This window comes from Bubalus bubalis, chromosome 12 (genome assembly GCF_019923935.1).
Source record: "Bubalus bubalis isolate 160015118507 breed Murrah chromosome 12, NDDB_SH_1, whole genome shotgun sequence".
In the NCBI taxonomy this organism is placed as follows: Eukaryota; Metazoa; Chordata; class Mammalia; order Artiodactyla; family Bovidae; genus Bubalus; species Bubalus bubalis.
The window spans coordinates 68,252,131-68,271,613 of record NC_059168.1 but is presented as its reverse complement, the minus strand read 5'-3'; the positions used below and the strand labels follow the sequence as shown (position 1 = coordinate 68,271,613).

At 51.7% G+C, this 19,483-nt stretch overlaps 1 protein-coding gene across 1 annotated transcript in view; it reads left to right on the top strand.

Moving 5' to 3' along the window:
- Positions 1 to 1,048: 1,048 nt before the first annotated feature.
- Positions 1,049 to 19,483, top strand: part of EHD3 (EH domain containing 3) — a 29,614-nt gene continuing 11,179 nt past the window's right edge. Inside the window, exons 1-3 of the mRNA XM_006079616.4 lie at positions 1,049 to 1,936; positions 12,271 to 12,447; positions 16,262 to 16,359. Coding sequence (XP_006079678.2) covers positions 1,710 to 1,936; positions 12,271 to 12,447; positions 16,262 to 16,359 — 502 coding nt within the window. The 5' untranslated portion in view covers positions 1,049 to 1,709. The remainder of the gene's footprint in view (positions 1,937 to 12,270; positions 12,448 to 16,261; positions 16,360 to 19,483) is intronic.

The following is a 19,483-nucleotide window of genomic DNA, read 5'->3' as shown; positions in this document are numbered from 1 at the left end:
ATACTGGAGTGGGTTGCCATGCCCTCCTCCAGGGGATCTTCCCAACCCAGGGATCAAACCCAGGTCTCCTGCATTGCAGGCAGATTCTTTACCATCTGAGCCACCAGGGAGGCTACGAAGGTTAAATGAAACAATACTTGCTGGGAACTTAGCCCAGGCCCCTGCACATGGTGAGCATTTGGTCCATGTTAACCATGATTAATAATAACATTATTATTGATTCCTTATTCCCTCTGTGATTCCTGTTTCTGTAAAACCTTTTCTGCCTGGCCTCAGTCACTCCCTCCCATCCTCCTGAATTCCATACTCTTGGCAGCAAACTGTTGACTCTGCCTTCACCCCACCAAGTTCTTCCATGTTCCCCTACCTTTGCAAGTGCCCTTTACTCAGCCTGGAATGTCCCCCTTCTTCTCTGTGGGTTCATCATTTAAGACCCAGCTCACAGTCAGGCTTTCTGTGACGCCTTCCTCAAATTATCCAGACAAAAAGGATGCCTCCTCCTGCTATGCACCCAGGCCTTCTGTTCCTATCTCCTCTTAAAACCTGGCCTGGCTGGAGTTCCTGGAAGAGAGAGACTCTATGTGCTTATTTTGGTGATCAAATTTGTAACCACAGTCACCAAAATCTTGCCGTAATACTGGCTTAATGCTTGTGGACGTTTTGCTTATTTTGTTCGATTTTATTGGAAGGAATGAACAAATGAATGAATGAGAGTAGTTTAACTTCACCTAGATCTAGCGAAAAGTTTGTGTAGTGATAGGGTTGGTCATTTGGGGCAAGCTAATATTGGACTCTTCTTTCCATGCGCTAAGAAAAATACTACCTAACAATAGAGAACCTGTCATCCTAAGGAACTGAACTCAGTAACTAAAAGAAAGCCTATATTTAAAGAGCAGGGAGAGTGTGAAGCAGGTCAACTCTGTCTTCGCAGCTGTCCCTGAGAGGGCGCTGTTCCCAAATCAAACCTCCAGAGGCCGGGAATGAAATACTAGAGCGTTCCCACAGAGCTCAGCATCCCTTCCTTCCCATGCAGAGAGCGGTCGCGGGTCCCCAGTGGGGCCACTGCCCACAAACATGGCGGCGCCCTGCTCAGCTTCTCCCCGCCGGGGCCGCAGGGCAGAGCCAGTCTTGCCAGTACTCGGGGACTTCCTCCGCGAGCCGGCTTCCTGCACGGCTGGCATTTAAACCCGAGCCTGGGGCTGCGGGCTGCGGCTGCAGATGCTGAGCTGTCCGCGGGCTGGGCAGCGCCGCCGCCTCCTCTGAGCCTCCGGGGCGGGCGGGAGCAGATTCGAAGCATCCCTTAACTGCACCCGAGCCAAAGTGGGAGAGAGCTGGGGGAGACCGGGGGACCGGGCATCTGACATTTTAATTGCAGGTTTGACTTTTTTCCCCAAATCGCAGCTCTCCCGCCCAACCCAGATATTTTTCCTCTCTCCGGCCTTGGTTGCTGGATGAAGCCGGGGCTGAGCTTGGTCCTGGGAGCAGGGGAAGAGCGCGTTCGCGGTCCCACGCCGTCGACCCGGGGACCCCCGAGCCCTGAGTCCTGGCCATGGTGCGGCTGAGCCCGGCGCTCCGGTGAGGCGGCGGCGCGGTTGGGAACCCGGCGGGCCCTCCCTGCGGGACACCTTCCCCAAGGACCCGGGGTCGCCGACTCCACGCCCTCCTGCTGGGACTGCGCACCGGGGGCGAGCAGGCGAGCGGTGGCCGCGATGTTCAGCTGGCTGCGCTCCGACGACCGCCGGAGGAAGGACCCCGAGGTCTTCCAGACCGTGAGCGATGGGCTCAAGAAACTCTACAGGACCAAGCTGCTGCCGCTGGAAGAGCACTATCGCTTCCACGAGTTTCACTCTCCTGCCCTGGAGGATGCCGATTTCGACAACAAGCCCATGGTGCTGCTGGTGGGCCAGTACTCCACCGGGAAGACCACCTTCATCAGGTGAGCCAGCCAGGGTCCCCCAGCAGCCCACCCAGCTGCCCAGCGTTAGACCCTCTGCTCACTCCCGATGTCCCTCCTGGGGACAAGAGATAAGTCTTCACTTGAAATCTCTGAAGAAATCCTTGTGTAGGGGTTGTCCAAAGCTTACCCTATAATTTCATTGGATGGTCCCTTGCTCCATCCTACCTAGCACCTCTCCACTGCACTCAGCCCATGAAGTGTAAAGTTCAGAGCCATCCCTATGCTACCCATTTTATGGATGGTGAAACTGAAACCCAGGAGGCACAAGTGAGACATATCCTGGTCACAAGAATACCTTAGGCTGGTGGGGGTGTCTGACACCCTCTCCTTGTAGCGACATGCGCTTGATGGTCAGGACCACTTCCCTTGCCTTATAAAAGCTTCAGTCACTCACACGGGGGCTTTACAGTTACAGCCAAGGAGGTGGGCTAGGGAGCCCGCTTGTCCTTCTTTCATCAGTTTCCTTTTCCAATCAGAGCTCTTTACAAATATCTCTTGACGACTGAAGACAAGCAGTGTCTAGAGGCAGAATGCTGTTTTGTTTCCTGTTGATCTTCGTGGCTTCGTAATCATATTAAAGTCTTTTGGAGGTGGACAGAATATTGGCCACGGTCTCATCCAGCTCCTTGACTTGGCAGGCAAGATAACTGAGGCATAGAGAGGTTAAATGAATTGTCCAAAGCCATATAACAGGATGGGAGGCTGACCTGGGAATGCGGTCCTAGATGCATGGGAGGAGATGGTTGGCTCAATGCCTATAACTTTGAGGGTGAGTCATCCATCCCCTTGAATTACAGAATCCTCAGGCTGTAGGGATCCTCAGGAAGTCAGCTGTCCTCCTGGCCTTCAAGAGAAGTCTACTTATTGTCCACCAGAGCGATAAGGACCTTTCGTATCTTTAGAAGACAGGCTTCTCTCCAGCCCTCAGGCCACATAGCCTTCAAGGCCAGGCCATCTTCCTTGGCCTCATTCACACATTCACAGGCCTGAAAGCTGTTGAGGGTGCTCTGTGTTGAGTGGCCCTCTGTGTTGAGAGTCATGCTCGTAGAAAGTGGTGATGGATTCAGTTCCCCTCTGCCCCCGCAGAGTCAATGGTGCTCATCTCCTATGGAAGGTTTCAAAGCAGGGATGCTCTTGTTTCCATTCATTGACCTGCAACATGCAAAGCACTGTGCTTTGTTTGGTGAGGAGAGCAGAAAAGTTCACAGTCTAGTTCCTGATTTTCTAGATTCAAATTTTAGTGCTAAGCTTTTAACACAAGCCAGGAGCAGGGCACACACCATATTAACATGACATGTCTGAACAGGACATCAGCTGAGTTTTTCCTTGTGGGGTGGACAGCCTTGGAGTCACTCAGCTTGAGAGGCTGAGTGATTTCTGAAGTTGGGTACCCAGGGGGATTGTTGGCTTTTGGAGGTCTTATATTGTTAGAACTGCAAGGACCCTTGCAAATAATCTAATTCATTGCTTCTTAATTTTTCATAAAGTCTGTGAACCCATCTTTACAAAAAAGTACCTACATCCCAAATTTACATATAATTTTGGGAGTCCAAGCCTTGGACCTTAGGGCAAGAGCCCCTGATCTAATCCATCTCCCTTTTTTTGTTAAACACCCATTGCAGCAAAGACACTTCAGAGCCTCCTGGTTCTGTGCAAGGTTTCCTTTGTAACATGCATTTCCACCTGGCCCCATGGGAAGCACAGGCCATTTACACATGGCTCCTGCCCATCACGTGGCCTTCCCCAGCCCTCTGGCCACACCTTGGTTATAATTCTTAGTAGGTTGTTTAGAACTTCTCCTTCCTGGGGCACCAGCACTTACTGCCTAGCTCCCTGGGGCCTTGTGCGGGGGGTCTCTGCTACAGGAGCTCCCAGTAGACATTGCAGAATGGGAGGGGAGGTGGGGGGAAGCCAACATCCCCGAGGGCAAGATCCCAGAACAGCAGACGTGTTTAAGTGCCTCTTGTCTGAGACACTCTCCTGGCTTTGCCTGAGTCATGCTGGCTGTTAACTGGGTCTAAGAAGGTGGCAGAGCCGAATTGCTATAGATTACTCCTTATCTGAGGGAGACAGGAAGGCCGGGAGAGGCAGAGCCCTCCTCTTTCTTATCCGCTGAGTACAAGCATTCACCCTCCCCACTCATGTCAGTAACCGAATTTAGCTCGTGCATCAAAAGCTGTCTCTCTTTTAGAGAGAAGATCCCAGCAGGGGAGGAGGGGTGGCAGCACAGGGAAGGCCTCCAAAACCAAATTACATATTTTCCTTTCTTCTCATTAAATCCACTGAACAGTAATTTTTTTTAAAAAATTGGAAAATGCAGACAAGAGTAAATTTGAGGAAGATGAAAAAATGCCCCATCATCATCCTACAACTCAGGGGAAACCATTTTAAATATTTTATATGTAGTTCAGTTCAGTTCAGTCGCTCAGTCGTGTCCAACTCTTTGCGACCCCATGGACTGCAGCACGCCTGGCTTCCCTGTCCATCACCAACTCCTGGAGCTTACTCAAACTCATGTCCATTGCCCTGCCAATGCAGGAGACATAAGAGACTCGGGTTCGATCCCTGGGTGGGGAAGATCCCCTGGAGTAGGACATAGCAACCCATTCCACTATTCTTGACTGGGAGATTCCCATGGACAGAGAAGCCTGGTGGGCTACAGTCTGTGGGGTGGCAAAGAGTCGGATACAATTGAAGTGACTTAGCACATATATATGATGTATGTATATAATATATGTATATGTGTATATATACATATTATATAATACATATAATACATATTTCCAGTATTTTTAGCTATTTTATAACACAGTTGAGATCATACCATAATGTAATTTTGTATGTGGATTTATTTCACTTATAGCATGAACATTTCTCGAGTAAATTTTTAAATCTCTGTAAGCATTATTTTTAAGAGCTGCATGATATTTCACTGTATGTATATGCAGTTATTCATTTAACCAATCTACTTCTTCTGAATATTTGAAGTTGTTTCTAGTTTTATTTTGCTCTATTATTGTAGGATCAATCTGACTATCTCTATGTATAATACTTTTCCACGTATTAGGCTGTTTTCTCAGAGATTCCCAGAAGTGAAATCACTAGGCCAAAGGTTGTACAGAGTTTTGGCTTGTTTGTTTGTTTAATTTTTTCTGATTTTTTAATCTTGGTAGTAAGAGTCACATTTTTAAGTTGCTTTTCAAAAGAGTCAGTTGATACCACACGCCTTCCCCAAAGCAGAGAAGGTTCCACTTGGGGTGGCTAGGAGCGCCTGGGTGCAGAATCCAGCCTCCTTCACAGCTGCAGCCTCTCCCCTCCCCGCTTCTTGCCTTGAGTACGGCCATTCACATCTTGTATTCCAGCCTGAACCTGAGAGGGACCCTTCCCTTGGAAATAAAGACTTGCCTCTTCATCCCCTGGCCCTTAGCCTTCCGTCTCCTAGCGTCCATCTCCTTTCAGTTACATTTCCTTGCCTCAGGGTCTATTTCTTGTCTCAGGAAGAACATGCAGAAAAGGACATTCTTCTAATAACTAATTAATGTGCTATGATCTCTGCCTGAAACAACTTCACTGGCCTAAGGCCCAGCAACCCAGGGTAATAAAATAAACAATAAATTGGCCGGGTGGCTGCTTCCTCCAACATAGGCTGCCTCTTCCTAGTACAGTAGCTCTGTGTCCTTCTGGCCTGACAGCCTCTCCTCCCGCCTCTGCTGTTTTTCTCTCTTCATTCTTCCTCACTGTGGCCTGCAATCTCAAGTCCCTCCTCCTTTGCACCGTTTGGCCCCCTGGTCACAGAGATGAATGGCTGGCTGCCCCAGGGGCTATAAGGCCCGGGATCCCAAGGCCTCAAAGAGGGCCTCGCTGGCCTGTGGCCATGCTGTAGTAGAGGGCCTGGGGCTTTGGGTGTGGGGCTTGGGGCTGCTGGAGCTGAGTGGGCTGTGTCTCCTTAGGGAGAGCTCAGCTGGTCTTGAGCATCTCCCAGCCCTTCTGTAGCATGACTGAGCCTCTACAGTATGAACGGGCACATGGTGGGGAGGGGGCTGGGTGGCTACTCAGCTGGTCCTTTCGCTCTCCCTTTTTCAGGGGGCTCTTTGCATCCTCCTGTAAAGGTGACTCAGCATTTACCTGTGGTTGTACCCTGTCTTGTCACCTCTCTGGCATCTCTGCTGCCCAGGGCTCAGAGCAGCATCACCCCAAGAAAGGATGATTCTCTAATAAGCTGAAGGGCTAGTAAAGGGGCCCCTTTCCATTCCAGTAGACCCACTGTCCTCTGCCAGGCTCCTGCTAGCCACAGCCCTGGCAGCTCCTTGCTCCTGTCACCCCTCCGAGGTCCATGGACATCCTTTTCCTGTCAGGGATCTGATCTGCTAGTCCATAAGTGTGACTAGGTGGACATCTGCCTGCCTCTTACAAAGGCCTGAGTGTTACTCAAGGGAAAGAGGACAGAGCATTGGTCTACCTCCTGATGTCTGGCTTAAGATCTGTCTTGAGAGTCAGGCACAAGCTGGAACCAAGATTGCCAGGAGAAATATCAATAACCTCAGATATGCAGATGACACCACCCTTATGGCAGAAAGTGAAGAGGAACTAAAGAGCCTCTTGATGAAAGTCATAGAGGAGAGTGAAAAAGTTGGCTTAAAACTCAACATTCAAAAAATGAAGATCATGGCATCCGGTCCTGTCACTTAATGACAAATAGATAGGGAAACAATGGAAATAGTGACAGGCTTTTTTTTCTTGGGCTCCAAAATCACTGCAGGTGGTGACTGCAGGCATGAAATTAACAGATGCTTGCTCCTTGGAAGAAAAGCTATGACCAACCTAGACAGCATATTAAAAAGCAGAGACATCACTTTGCCAACAAAGATCCATCTAGTCAAAGCTATGTTTTTTCCAGTAGTCATGTATGGATGCTAGAGTTGGACTATAAAGAAAGCTGAGCACTGAAGAACTGATGCTTTTGAACTATGGTGTTGGAGAAGACTCTTGAGAGTCCATTGGACTGCAAGGAGGTCAAACCAGTCCATCCTAAAGGAAATCAGTCCTGAATATTCATTGGAAGGACTGATGCTGAAGCTGAAGCTCCAATACTTTGGCCACCTGATGTGAAGAACAGACTCATTGGAAAAGACCCTGATACTGGGAAAGATTGAAGGCGGGAGAAGGGGACGACAGAGGATGAGATGGTTGGATGGCATCACCAACTCGATGGACGTGAGTTCGAGTCAGCTCCAGGAGTTGGTGATGGACAGGGAAGCCTGGCATGCTGCAGTCCATGGGGTTACAAAGAGTCGGACATGACTGAGTGACTGAATGGGACTGAACTGAGAGTCAGGTGTAGAGGTCATCAGGAGAAACGGGACTGGGAGAAGGACCTCTGGGGAAAGGCTCATCCCACTCCCACTGACAGGAGAATGTAGCCACAGGAAGAACCTGGGAAGCTCAGCAGAACCCAGGCTCCACCCATTCCAGCCAGGAGACCTTGTTAAGAAGGATCTAAGCTTTCTGAACCTCAGTGTCCTTATCACTATGCAAATAATGTCAGATACCTCATAGGGTTATTTAGGCCAGCCTGTGTCAGGGGTGGTTAGGCAAGGCAAGGCTAGTAGGAGGTCTGGCTACTGGTCTGGCTACTGGTCTCCTTTGCGCTTGGGTCACTTTGTCCCCTGGTAGACGTTTCTGTACGCCAGGGACAGTGGTGACCACTCCATAAAGCAAAGAGCTGACTCAGACCTCAACTCGGCCATTGAGTCACCCATCTCTTACCTCGCTTTGTGTCTTTGGAGTGATTTACAGTCTCCCCGAAACCCTGTGAGGCCAACCGGACAAGTAGTATTGTCTTGACCCCATTTTAAAGCTGAAGTACACAACGTTTAGAGAGACCAAAGATACAGATGTATAATGCAAATAGGGTTCCCTGATGGCTCAGACAATAAAGAATCTGCCTGTAATGCAGGAGACCTGGGTTTGATCCCTGGGTCAGGAAGATCCCCTGGGGAAGAGAATGGCAATCCACTCCGATATTCTTGCCTGGAGAATTCCATAGAAAGAGGAGCCTGGTGGACTACAGTCCATGGGGTCAAAAAGAGTTGGACACAACTGAGCAACTAACACTAACTAACCTAACACAAGTACCCGTAACACAAGGCAGAAAGTGCTGTGTGCCTTTAGTGTCCACCTCAAGATATGCAAATTAAGAGCTATGTGGATCTTCACGGAGGTGCGAGGACCCTGGGTTTGGAGTCCGTCCAGGTAGAAATGCACTGGGTACTTACAGACATGTGTTTTCTCTAATTATTATCTGTGCCAATGTGAGCCCATATCTGGTGTAGCCATTGCTGTTCCAAAACTCATGTGTGTCTTTGCAAAACCTTCACTCTGCCCCCCTGAGCTAGTAAGAAACCCAGGATTAGCCCCACTTTATAAAAACTGGGGAAACTGAGGCAGTGGGCTCTGGAGGGACTTGTCCAAGGTCACATCTGCAGGGAAGCAGCCACCCATCAAGGCGCATTCCCTAACTGAGTTGAGGCATCGGGTCCAGCCCAGCCACGGCCTCGGGCAGCGTTGCTGGTGGCCCCGGTCCCTCTGTGCCCCGCCCTGGGTGCTGTCCCAACAGCAGGGAGGGTTGGCCCCACCGTGGCAGAGGCAGGGGCCCCAGAAGCAGACTAGCTTGATTCTTGGCTACGCCTCACCCTGAGTGCTCAGGTGCCAGTAACACAAGCCACATGCTTAGATTGCCAGCCAAGAAGGACACTGGAAAATGAGGGAGATGATGTTAGGAAACAATAGGAAACTTAGGAAAAATAGTCCTCATGGGAAAAACCTGAATTGCATTTGTCTTCCTTATATCCATTTTATTTCTTTTACATTGGATGGCAGGTCGGGGAGACACCCAAACCTTCTCTGCTCTTTGGGCCTCTAAATATTTGTATTTGGCCCTGAATGGGGGCAGTCTCCATCTCCATTTGCTCACCTGCAAAACTGAAATAACTCAGCCATCCTGCAGCACTTCTAGGACCGACTGAGTGGAATAATTCAGGGAAGGGGCACAGAAGAGCACCTGGCTCACAGTGGGTGCTCTGCCCGCCAGCCCCTCCTTGTTCTCATGCTTCCCCATCTCTGCTGCTGCCACCCGGGCCTGAATTAACTTTTCTTTTTTTACCCTGCCGTGGGAATGTCTTTGCCTGACAACAGAGGCGATCTGTATCTCTCCCCACAGAGAAAGCAGCCACGAGAGCCCTCAATAGATTTTCCTTTCTGGACACAGTGCTGGCTTTGTTAAGGGGGCCCTCGGGGCTGCAGGTCATACCCAGATGTCCCTGAGAATTTACCCAGCCCCGGGTTCTCTGCTTGGCTTGACTGCGTCCCTGGATTTGCTTTGGGACTCACTGAACTCTGTGTTTCTCCAGACCCATGTGTGGTCAGCAAATCCAGGGTCATGTGGTTTTAGCCGAAGGGCTCTTGCTGGGCCGCTTGAGGCTCTGGAAACATCCCAGGAAGTGGCCCTGGCTTTGCTGGGGAGCAGCACCCTTTGTTCCTCACCATGGAGCTTACCAGGCTCCTCTGTCCATGGGATTCTCTAGACAAGAATACTGGAGTGGGTTCCCATTCCCTTCTCCAGGGGATCTTCCTGACCCAGGAATCAAACCTGGGTTCTCCTGCATTGCAGACAGATTGTTTACCGTCTGATCCTGCAACAAATACTTTGATCTTTGGGATGGTGATCTAGGTGCTAGGTACTGGTTTATGCGCTTATGGTCTATAACTAATTTAACCCTCAGAACACCCAGTGAGATGGATTTACCTATGAGGCCCATTTGATGGTAAGGGTTATAGTGCTCACATCAGAGGAAACGTGAGATGAAACGAGATAATTCATGGACAGTCTGGAACACTGTCTGGCACAAGTGCTTAATAAATCAGGACAATGACCTCCCATTTTATAGAGGAAAGTGCCGAGGTTCGCAGAGGTCGAGAACCTTCTGAAGGTTAGAGAAACCAGGTCTGCTGGCCCCAGGCCCTGAGGCTCCCTGCCTCTCCCCTGAGGCTCTGAAGGAGGTGTGCTTGAGAAAGAGGAAGCCCTGCCCATGGGCCGCTGGGGTGATACATTCTCATCACAACCCAGCTTTCAGAATGGGCCTCTGATGGGAGGGAATCCTGTCTTCACACCCAGATGTTGGAGGGAGATGAGGGGGCTTCACCAACCTAAAACTGCCAGTATAGGTGGGTGGCCCCCAGCAGCATATCCTCCATGGCAGCTCACCTGCTAACTCCTTGGGGAGCGAGCCCTGTGGCAACTGAACTGCTCTGGAAGCACAGAGTAACCTAACAGCTCAGAACACAATGAGATGCCCATGAGCTGGAAGAAACCCCGGCCAGTTTCCCTGGCTGCCGCCTGCTGCGCAGAGGGTGGGCACGGGGCTGGGGGCGGGTGGTGGTGACAAAGAGCATTTCCTTAGGGTAGAGACAGTTGAAGAGCGAAGGATTTGGTGTTAGACTGATAAGGGTTTGGGTTCCTGCTCCATTATTAGCTCTTTAACGTGGAGGAAGCCCCATAACCCTTCAAAGCCTTGGGCTCCTCCATACAGCTGTCCCTCGTTCCTTGGTGTCCACGGAGCGCTGTTTCCAGGACCCCACCTGCCTTGCAGATGCTCAAGCCCCTGCAAGTATAAAATGGCACAGCACAGCAGACCCTCCGGATCCATAGGGCCCACATTCAACAGTTGGTTGTGTTCTCAGATGTGGAGGGCTCAGATACAGAGACCCCAGCTGCACCTGCTGGGGCTGCCAGAAGGAGCTACGTTCCTGAAGCGATGAGGGTGATATCAGTGGAGCTATCGGCATACTGACAGTGTCCAGAGCAGGTTGTCAACCCCGGCTGCAATTTGAATCAACCAGGGAGTTCCTGAAAAAGACCAGTGGTCGGGGCCCCATCCTGGACCAGCGGGTCAGAACCCCTGGGCTGGACCCAGCACTGTTAGCTGGAGCTCCACGGGCTCCACGTGCAGTGGCTGAGGCCCACTGGCCCAGGAGTTCCCAGGCTCCCTTCCTGGCCAGCAGTCTCTGATTTGCCATCTCTTCTCCTAAGGGCTCCTTGACCTTTCCCTCCGGGCATGAACATGGCCCCTTAAGGTTTAGGGGGAGGGTCTTGGCACACGCTGAGGGCTCACCCAAGGGTCTCTGTTTGTTGGGCAACCCACCCCTTAGCTTCTTGTCCGTCGTGGCCCCTGGGACTCTCCTCTGGCCAGTCCCAGCCCAGGGCAGCACTGGACTCTTCAGCCTGCAGTCCAGCCTTAATTTGGGCTCAAAGTTGTTCTGCTGCTGCTGCTGCTAAGTCGCTTCAGTCGTGTCCGACTCTGTGCGACCCCAGAGACGGCAGCCCACCAGGCTCACCCATCCCTGGGATTCTCCAGGCAAGAACACTGGAGTGGGTTGCCATTTCCTTCTCCAATGCATGAAAGTGAAAAGTGAAAGTGAAGTTGCTCAGTCGTGTCCGACTCTTAGCGACCCCATGGACTGCAGCCTACCAGGCTCCTCCACCCATGGGATTTTCCAGGCCAGGAGTACTGGAGTGGGGTGCCATTGCCTTCTCCGAAGCTGTTCTGAGCTCCTGCCAAAGAGTCCAGTTTTCCTTCCAGTTTGTTCTCTTCATTCTCTGGCTCACCGTGGGCTCCAAAGGGGGCTGTGGAGAGGGGCGGTGGCCTCAGGCTCTCTATGCTCAGGCCTGGAGGAGAGCAAAGAAAAACACATATGCCCTGGGGCCACAGCCTGGGGGCTGTGCTAGAGGGTGGGACTGAAAGTCTAGGGTGGGATGGGGATCCTCTTCCTAGTGAACCCCTCACACGCTTTCTATCATGTATGAGCTCTCTTTACATTAAATGACTGGCTAAACAGATCAATAACCACCTATGGCCAGCCAGCAGAGCCTCGGGGTGGTCTAATTCTAACCACATCTGTGTACAGGTACTTTGGCAGACTCCCATTAGCTGTAAAGTCCACAGTATTCTGTGTAGGAATCAGTTTCAAGCCATGCTTTATTTCTGAGCCCAAACCTTGCTTGTCCCACCCACCCCTCCACATCATGGAGGTGAAAAGAAAAGGACCAAGGACAGATTTGATATTTTAAGTTCAACTGAAATCCCACTTCCTCCCAAAGGTCTTTGGATTCTGCATCCGTGAAAATCTCTCCCTTCCATGAAATTTCCCTGATTGCCCCTCCACCGTGACTCACCCCAGCATCTGCCTTGTTGTGGGCAGGCGGTGTTGATCTGCCCACAGCATCCGTCCATTATGACTGTGCTCCCTTCCACCAGGTATCTCCTGGAACAGGATTTCCCGGGCATGAGGATTGGGCCCGAGCCGACCACTGATTCCTTCATTGCGGTGATGCAAGGCGAGATGGAGGGCATCATCCCCGGGAATGCCCTGGTGGTGGATCCTAAGAAACCTTTCAGGAAACTGAACGCCTTTGGCAATGCCTTCTTGAACAGGTGGGTACAGAGGGAACGCACGCATCCTGGGTGCTCTCTTTTCTCCTTGGAGTATGAAAGGGCAGGGCAGGGTCTTGGGAGACCCTGTATCTTTTCCAGACCTGGAATCTCTCTTGATTGTCCCTTTCTTAGTGGGAATGAAACCACCATTGATTAGGGATATGGAAGCTGCTAACACTGGCCTGATTTCTCCTGATCAAGTTGGGGGAAGGATCCAACTAGTTAAATCCCATCTCTAATCCACACGTCCCTCCAGGAAAAGCAGAGAGGGCTGCCCTCTGTAGATCCCAGCTTTTGCCTATCCTATGGAAGGGCTCTTCAGCCAGCTAGAAGGAGGCAGAGGAAGGTTTCTCCTGTTTTGGACATTGTTTTTACTTGGTGGCAGGGACCCTGGACTTAAGGTAGAAGCCCTGGCTTTGATCACTGTCTCTCCTACTAAACCCACTATGTGACCTTGGACAAGTCCCCTCCCCTGAGACAAGTCAGCCCGTAAACACCAGGGTCACTGGGTCAGTTTGAGTGGAAGAAGCTCTAGCGGCTGCTCCGCAAGCTGACCCAGGCCTTCCCATTACTCTGCTTACCTAGAGTGTGCGCTGATCCCCTGATCAGGCTTATAATGTAGGTCCACACCACAATTTTGCATGCATATTGCATTAAAAAAAATTTAAGCTACTTTCTATAATTGAAGGCATTTAGAGTAAAAGTAAAGACTATGGGCTTTGGGTTAAGAGCCCATCCAACAGCACCATGCTCTTAGATAGATTACATAACTGGTCTGCGTCTCACTTTTCCCATCTGTAAAATAGGATGAGAGTAAACGTCCTCCTCCAAGGCAAGAGGACTTTGTGAGAAAGTTGGCATTTGACACAGATATTCAATCATGAATGAAGTCACATGCAAAGGGTTAAAAAAACGACATTTCAGGAAGAGAAAACTGAAAAAAAAAATGTGTATATATATATGTGTGTGTGTATATGTATAAGCAGAGAGGATTCAAGAATGTGGCTTAATGCGGGAACACTGTGACTTCTCTGCTACAGCCGCCACAGCTGAGTGACAGATGTATACATGAACTGTTCACTGACCAGCCAGGCACGTCCCCTGGGAGGAAAAACAAGGAGCGTGGCAGGGCAGGGAGTCGGGGAGGCCCTTCCATGTACCACCGGCTTCACTGCAGCCATGTACAGGATGGCGGCACCCCGGGTGCCTGCTTCCTGTCCTTGTACTGCCCAGGGACCCTATTCCCCCCTGACATCTCCCTTCCCCTTCTCTGAGGGGTGTCCCAAGCCTTTTCCTCAGCCTCCTCTTGCAGTGGATGACCTTGCTTCCCATTCTAGAGAAGATGGAATCATGTATCCCCGGGTTCCCTGCAGTTGGTTTGGTTCCAATCTGTCCATAAGTGGAGCCTGTTTGCGTCGGTCCTCCCCCGCCATGCAGCCCAGAGAGCTACATCCTCTTTTACCCTCGGGTCTGCCGCTTCCCCACCCCCCACCAAGAACCCCCTACAGCCAGCCATCTTCCCAGGGACGGCTCTGTCGGTTACTCCTCTTCCTGACAGCTCCACCCTCCCTTGCAGGGAACTATCTTCTTGAGAACCCTGCAGCAGGCCCTACTAGCTCTTACCCCCTCGCTTTCCTTCCACAGCCAAGCTTCACCTCCTCACTCCTTCCTGCCCCCGACCCTGTGGAACACGGCTTCCCTGTCACAGCTGCCCATGTGAACATTGTCCGTGACCTTTCTGTGATAAGCCGTGAGCACTTTCGGTCCCCACCCCACCCCATCTCTCAACCACCATCCCCTCTCAGCTCCTTGGCCTCCTCCTGTCTCCCTGGCAGACCCTCTCCAGTCTTCCCCGGCCCCCTCTTGCTCTGGCCCCTGTGACCTGGCGTTCCCCTCGGCTTCCTGCCCTTCTCACTCCATGCACCTGGCCTGGGTGATGCTCAACCAGAGCCCTGGCCCCAAACACCAGCCCCATGTACATGTCCTCCTGGTCACCAAGTGACAGCAACCCTGCTCAAACTGGTTTCAGCAAAATGTGGAATTTATTGAGGAATGCTGGGGTGTGCCTTAGAACCTATGGACAAGAATCTGGCTGGGCCCAAGGCATAGAGGAAACCATGGGCTTTAATAGGACAGGGGCTGCGCCATGGACTATCGAGCACAGTGCCAGAAACGCAGCATGTGCTTCGTAAGTATTTACCAGACTGATCTGGAGAAGCTGACAACCACCATATCAGATTGTATCACTCTTTTGCTTAGAACGTTCCAATGGATTTTTATCACCCTCAGTATAAAATCTGCATTTCTTAATGTGGCTTTCAAGGCCCTCATAATCTGGCCCCTACCTCCCTGTCTGGCCACGTGTCTAGCTGCTCCAGCCTTCTGGTTCTCATCTCAGTGAGAGTGTCCCCTGGCCTGGTGCCTACACACACACACACACACACACACGCACACACACACGCACACACACACACACACACACATGCTCCCCTCCCCCCTCTCATTTCCGTGTGGCATCTCCACCTGCTTCTGTTAGTTTCCTAGGACTGCCAGAACAAATTACCATGAACTAGGTGGCTTGAAAGTAAATATTGACTCATAGTTCTGGAGGCTAGAAGTTCAAAATCAAGGTGTTGGCAGGGTCATGCCCCCTTTGAAGCCCATAGAGGAAATCTTTCCTTGCTTCTTCCAGCTTCTGGTTACTCCAGGCATTTTGTTTGTATCAGAATAATTCCAGTCTCTGACTCCATCTTTACATGGCCATCTCCACTCTGTGCGTTTCTGTATCTTCACCTAGCTACACACATACACACACACATACACACACACACCCTGGCTTCCTGCCTGCACCCCTGTCCTCCCAGCAAAGCTGGTCACCTTTTGAGGTCTTACTTCAGGTTCTGTCTCTCCTGTGCGGCTTCCTGGACTCTCTTTCCCATGCATCCCTGGCCTCCTCACCTGACCTGCATTTCTGCAGCCACCTCACTGGAGAGCAGAGGCTCCCTTCCCTGTCTGTTCCCAAGACAGTGGGACCATGAACTGTGATGGTCAGACACCTTGTTGGCTTCCACCAAAAATGGCATTTAAGAGAGAAGGCTTGAAGTAAGAAGGATCCAGCTGAGGTTTACCAGTTTGTATTTGGAGACTTTGGTATGTAACACTGGAAATGTTTCCTTGATTAAGGCTTGAGAAGGAAATGGCAACCTACCCCAGTATTCTTGCCTGGAAAATCCCATGGAGAGAGGAACCTAGCCGACTACAGTCCATAGGGCCACCCAGAGTCGGACATGACTGAAGCGACTTAGCGTGCATGCACGCTATCCTAATAGCAATGTTTGGTATTTGGACAGGCTCTTAAAAGCCCACATAAGCATTCCTGCGTGGTGTGGCCTATTCTTCAACTCCAGTTGTAGTGTCTCCTCCTCCCGGAAGCCTTCCTTCCACCTTGGATCTCCTGAGTCCTTCACTTGACCTCGTGGGGGTGCTGGTCCCATGGTACCCATATCCTTGTGCACACCTCCACTATTCTACCAGACTGTGCTCCTAGGGAGGCAGGGATTGAGCGCTGGACATCCTGGTGGCCCTGCCAGCAGGAGCTCACAGACATAGTCCCACAGCTGCCTTAGGATGCCCCCGAGGGCTTCCTCCAAGTACAGATCCTGGGTCCATTATGGGGGTTGGTCTAACTTGGGCTGGGAGTCTGCATTGGAACCTCTGCCCAGGGCAGGAGAGGTTGGTATGGGGCCAAAAGGAGGGTGCCTGAGAGGCAAGGGCAGAATGGCGGCTCACCACGCGTCTCTTCCCACCCGTGCAGGTTTGTGTGTGCCCAGCTGCCCAACCCCGTGCTGGAGAGCATCAGCGTCATCGACACACCAGGCATCCTGTCTGGAGAAAAGCAGAGGATCAGCAGAGGTAAGTGAGGGCCCTGGTAGGCTTGGCCCTGGCTCTGTGCTGTGTTCTTTCCAGAATGTTCTCCGGCTTCTATACCAGGATAGAGGTTCCTGGGGCCTTGCTGCCTCCTAATGAGTCAGTGCTGCCTCGTGTGCTATGTGGGGTGGTCCTAGGCAGGGGCTAGCACCAGAGTTTAGGTCCATTGTCACTCAGGAGCAGCTGGCCTCAGGCTTCTCATCTGTGAAATGGACATATCAGCGTCTGCCTTACTCACCTCATTGGGTTTCTTCCTGGGCCAGACCCTGGCTTGTTCTGAAGGTCCTGCTGTCCCTGCCCCAGGAGCTGGCAGCTCTGCAGGGGAGGCAAGTGCTGGTAGAGGACTTCAGCCAACAGCGTGAGGATGACAGTGTGCTTTGGTGTGTGAGAGCAGGGAGCTGGATCCTTGAAAATGCTCATTCCGGCAGATGTGGGTGACTGCTCATTGAGGAAGGTCCCTGGCCTGGGAGGTCAGGAGCCTGAACTTGGGAACCAGACCACCAGCGTTCTGAGCCTGCAACACCTGGCAGAGTGACCTGGAGGGTTTCTTTCCTTCAGCCGCCTCACCTGTACAGTAGGGGACATAAGTCTATCTACCTTCTAGGGTTGTTTGAGGATTAAAAGAAATAACACAAGTGAAAAATCTCCTGTCTGGCACGTAGCAAGTGCCCAGTAAAAATGAGTTCTTACCAGTCATCACCACCACCAGCATCACTGGGTTTTTCCTAGCTCTAAAATACTAGATGGATACTGCAAAAGTCTTAAAGCTACAGCTCATGACTATGCTCCCCCAGCCTCTCCAGCCACACCAGGCTGTGTGCCCCAGGCAGCCCCCTACCCTTTCTGTGCTGATGCTGTATTTCTGGTAAGAAAAGCTGATGAAGCCATGCCCACCCCAGTCCTGGAGCTGGGAGCTGGGCAGGAGCCAAACTAGCACTCAGACGGCAGCTTCTGGGAAGGGAAGACTTTGCACAGGCAAGAGTTCTCTGGGCGACCTTTGGTGATGACCCACCTTCCTCCCACACATGCCTGGGGTGAGGTGCATGTATGGTGGTGCAGGGGTGAGGCGGGCATAGAACCAATGGCCTGGGTGGGGAGGGGCATCTCACCCCCTCCCTCTGGTCTACCTGCCCTTTGGAAGCACTCTGTTCAGGGCCCCATAGTGGGGTGCAGGGGGCAGCTTGGACAGCTGTATGCTTCTATTTGTTTCCCTAATTATTCCCTTCCTCCTGACCAGTCCCTACCATCACCCCTTAAGTCTTTCTCTAGGTCCTCCTGAGTTTAGGCCTAAAGGGGATTTACACAGACAGCCTGTGTTTCCTCATGGAAGAGGGAAGACAAAGTTCTCCCCTTGAACTCCCCAAGCATTGGGTGGCTACGTTCCTACAAGTACAGCCTGACCGCGGGTCCAGAGAAGATTCCAGCCTTTGGGTTTCCAAGGGCACTGGACTGGGAGTTTAGAGCACTGGGTTTTAGAACCTGTGGGTCTCAGTAGGTCACATTTTCCCCTGCGTCTTAATGTCCCTGTGAGTAACAAAGGGTAATCACTTGACCTCGTGTTGTCCACAGACAGTAATGCAAACTTGGACATCAGCTCTGGAACTGGATCACAGTGAGCTCCCTTCTTTTGTTTTTATGACACCCAGGGCCTCCCTATTAAACAGCGCCAAGGCAATCTATCAATACAATGGCCTTCCTTGCAGTTGTGCAGTGCACTCCCTGTGCAACTGTACATGGCAACCCTGCTTCTAGAGATGCCTGCCTTCCTCAGCTTCTGTTCCATTCTGTTCTTTTCCTATTCCTCTTTCTCCTGACTTTATCTTTGGACCTCAGTGGCTTCTCTACAGTAAACTGGGGGCTCAGTTTTCCTGCCTGCCCTTCCTATCTCCTTCCCACCCCATGCCAACTGCCACCAGGTCTCGCCCCACTTCTGGGAGAAGTGATAGCCCAGTGTGTGTCTCTGCAGAGCTGTTTGATCTCTGCCCTCCTGAGCCTAGACTATAAATGCAGCTGCTGGCAAAGTAGCCTGGGATAAAAACAAGAGCTGAGAGCTGAGCTGCCAGTCCTGCATTATTAGCCTGGGGCAGCAGGGCTGACCTCAGCACTCCACAGAGACCAGGAAAATAGAGGATGGGGATTGGATACCCTCAGATATCAGGGACACCCTAGATAAGGAAAGTTTCTAGTATGAAGACCACCCCCCATCCTTCACAATCAGCCATAGAATTCGGTAATTCAGTGTTTACCTATATACATATAACCCTCTATCTATATACATCACGCCTCCCTCCACACATCCCCCCATGCACGCACACAGGCTATGTGCATGGAACCAAACACTCTTCCTGTGGCCTTTAGCCTAGGCTCTCAGAACTCTGGGTTTGGCCACAGCACAGATTTGGTGCTTCTTGCATTCCTGCAGCCCAGGGCCAGGATAGTCCTTGGATAGCCCAGCAGGCACACACCAGACCGAGGCGGTGAGTCAAGCCTGAAATCCAGCCATGTTCCACTCACTGAGCCTCATGCCAGGGTCAAGGCTGTGTCTCACCAGGGAAACAAGGCATCATTATCACATTTACACTGAGCTTCTTCTGGGCCAAGGCCTGGTGTGCCACTTCTCCCAGAGGCCCCTCCCAGGCCTCAGACTTCACAGGTGGAGCACTCAGGCGCCAGGCTAGAGCTGGGCCAAGTGTGGTCCTTGGTCAGGATGTGGCCCCTCTGCCCAGATCTGGGGGTGTCTTGTGTGTCTTGTGGGAGAGTGGAAACAGGGACATCCGGGAACCTGAACCTGGGAAGTCCCGGCCCACACTTGTCTCTGGATGCAGATGCTTTGGGGTGGGCGGGAGAGGGGCAGGGAGGCAGTTGCTGGAAGTGACAGGATGTGTCCAGCCCGGGACTCATTACTGGGAAGAAGCAAGGATGCAGCGGAAGAGGAAGGCTCCGGAAGCCTGAGTGTCCTCACACTTGGGAACCACATTTCCTGTCCGCCTCCCAGCTAGAAACCCCCACAGGCCCCACCTTAGAAAAGCAACCCCACGGTGCACTGCACACATCACTCCAGCGGACCCCGCCCTGTGCAGGTGAGCTCAGCAGGGCTAGAGCAGGAAAA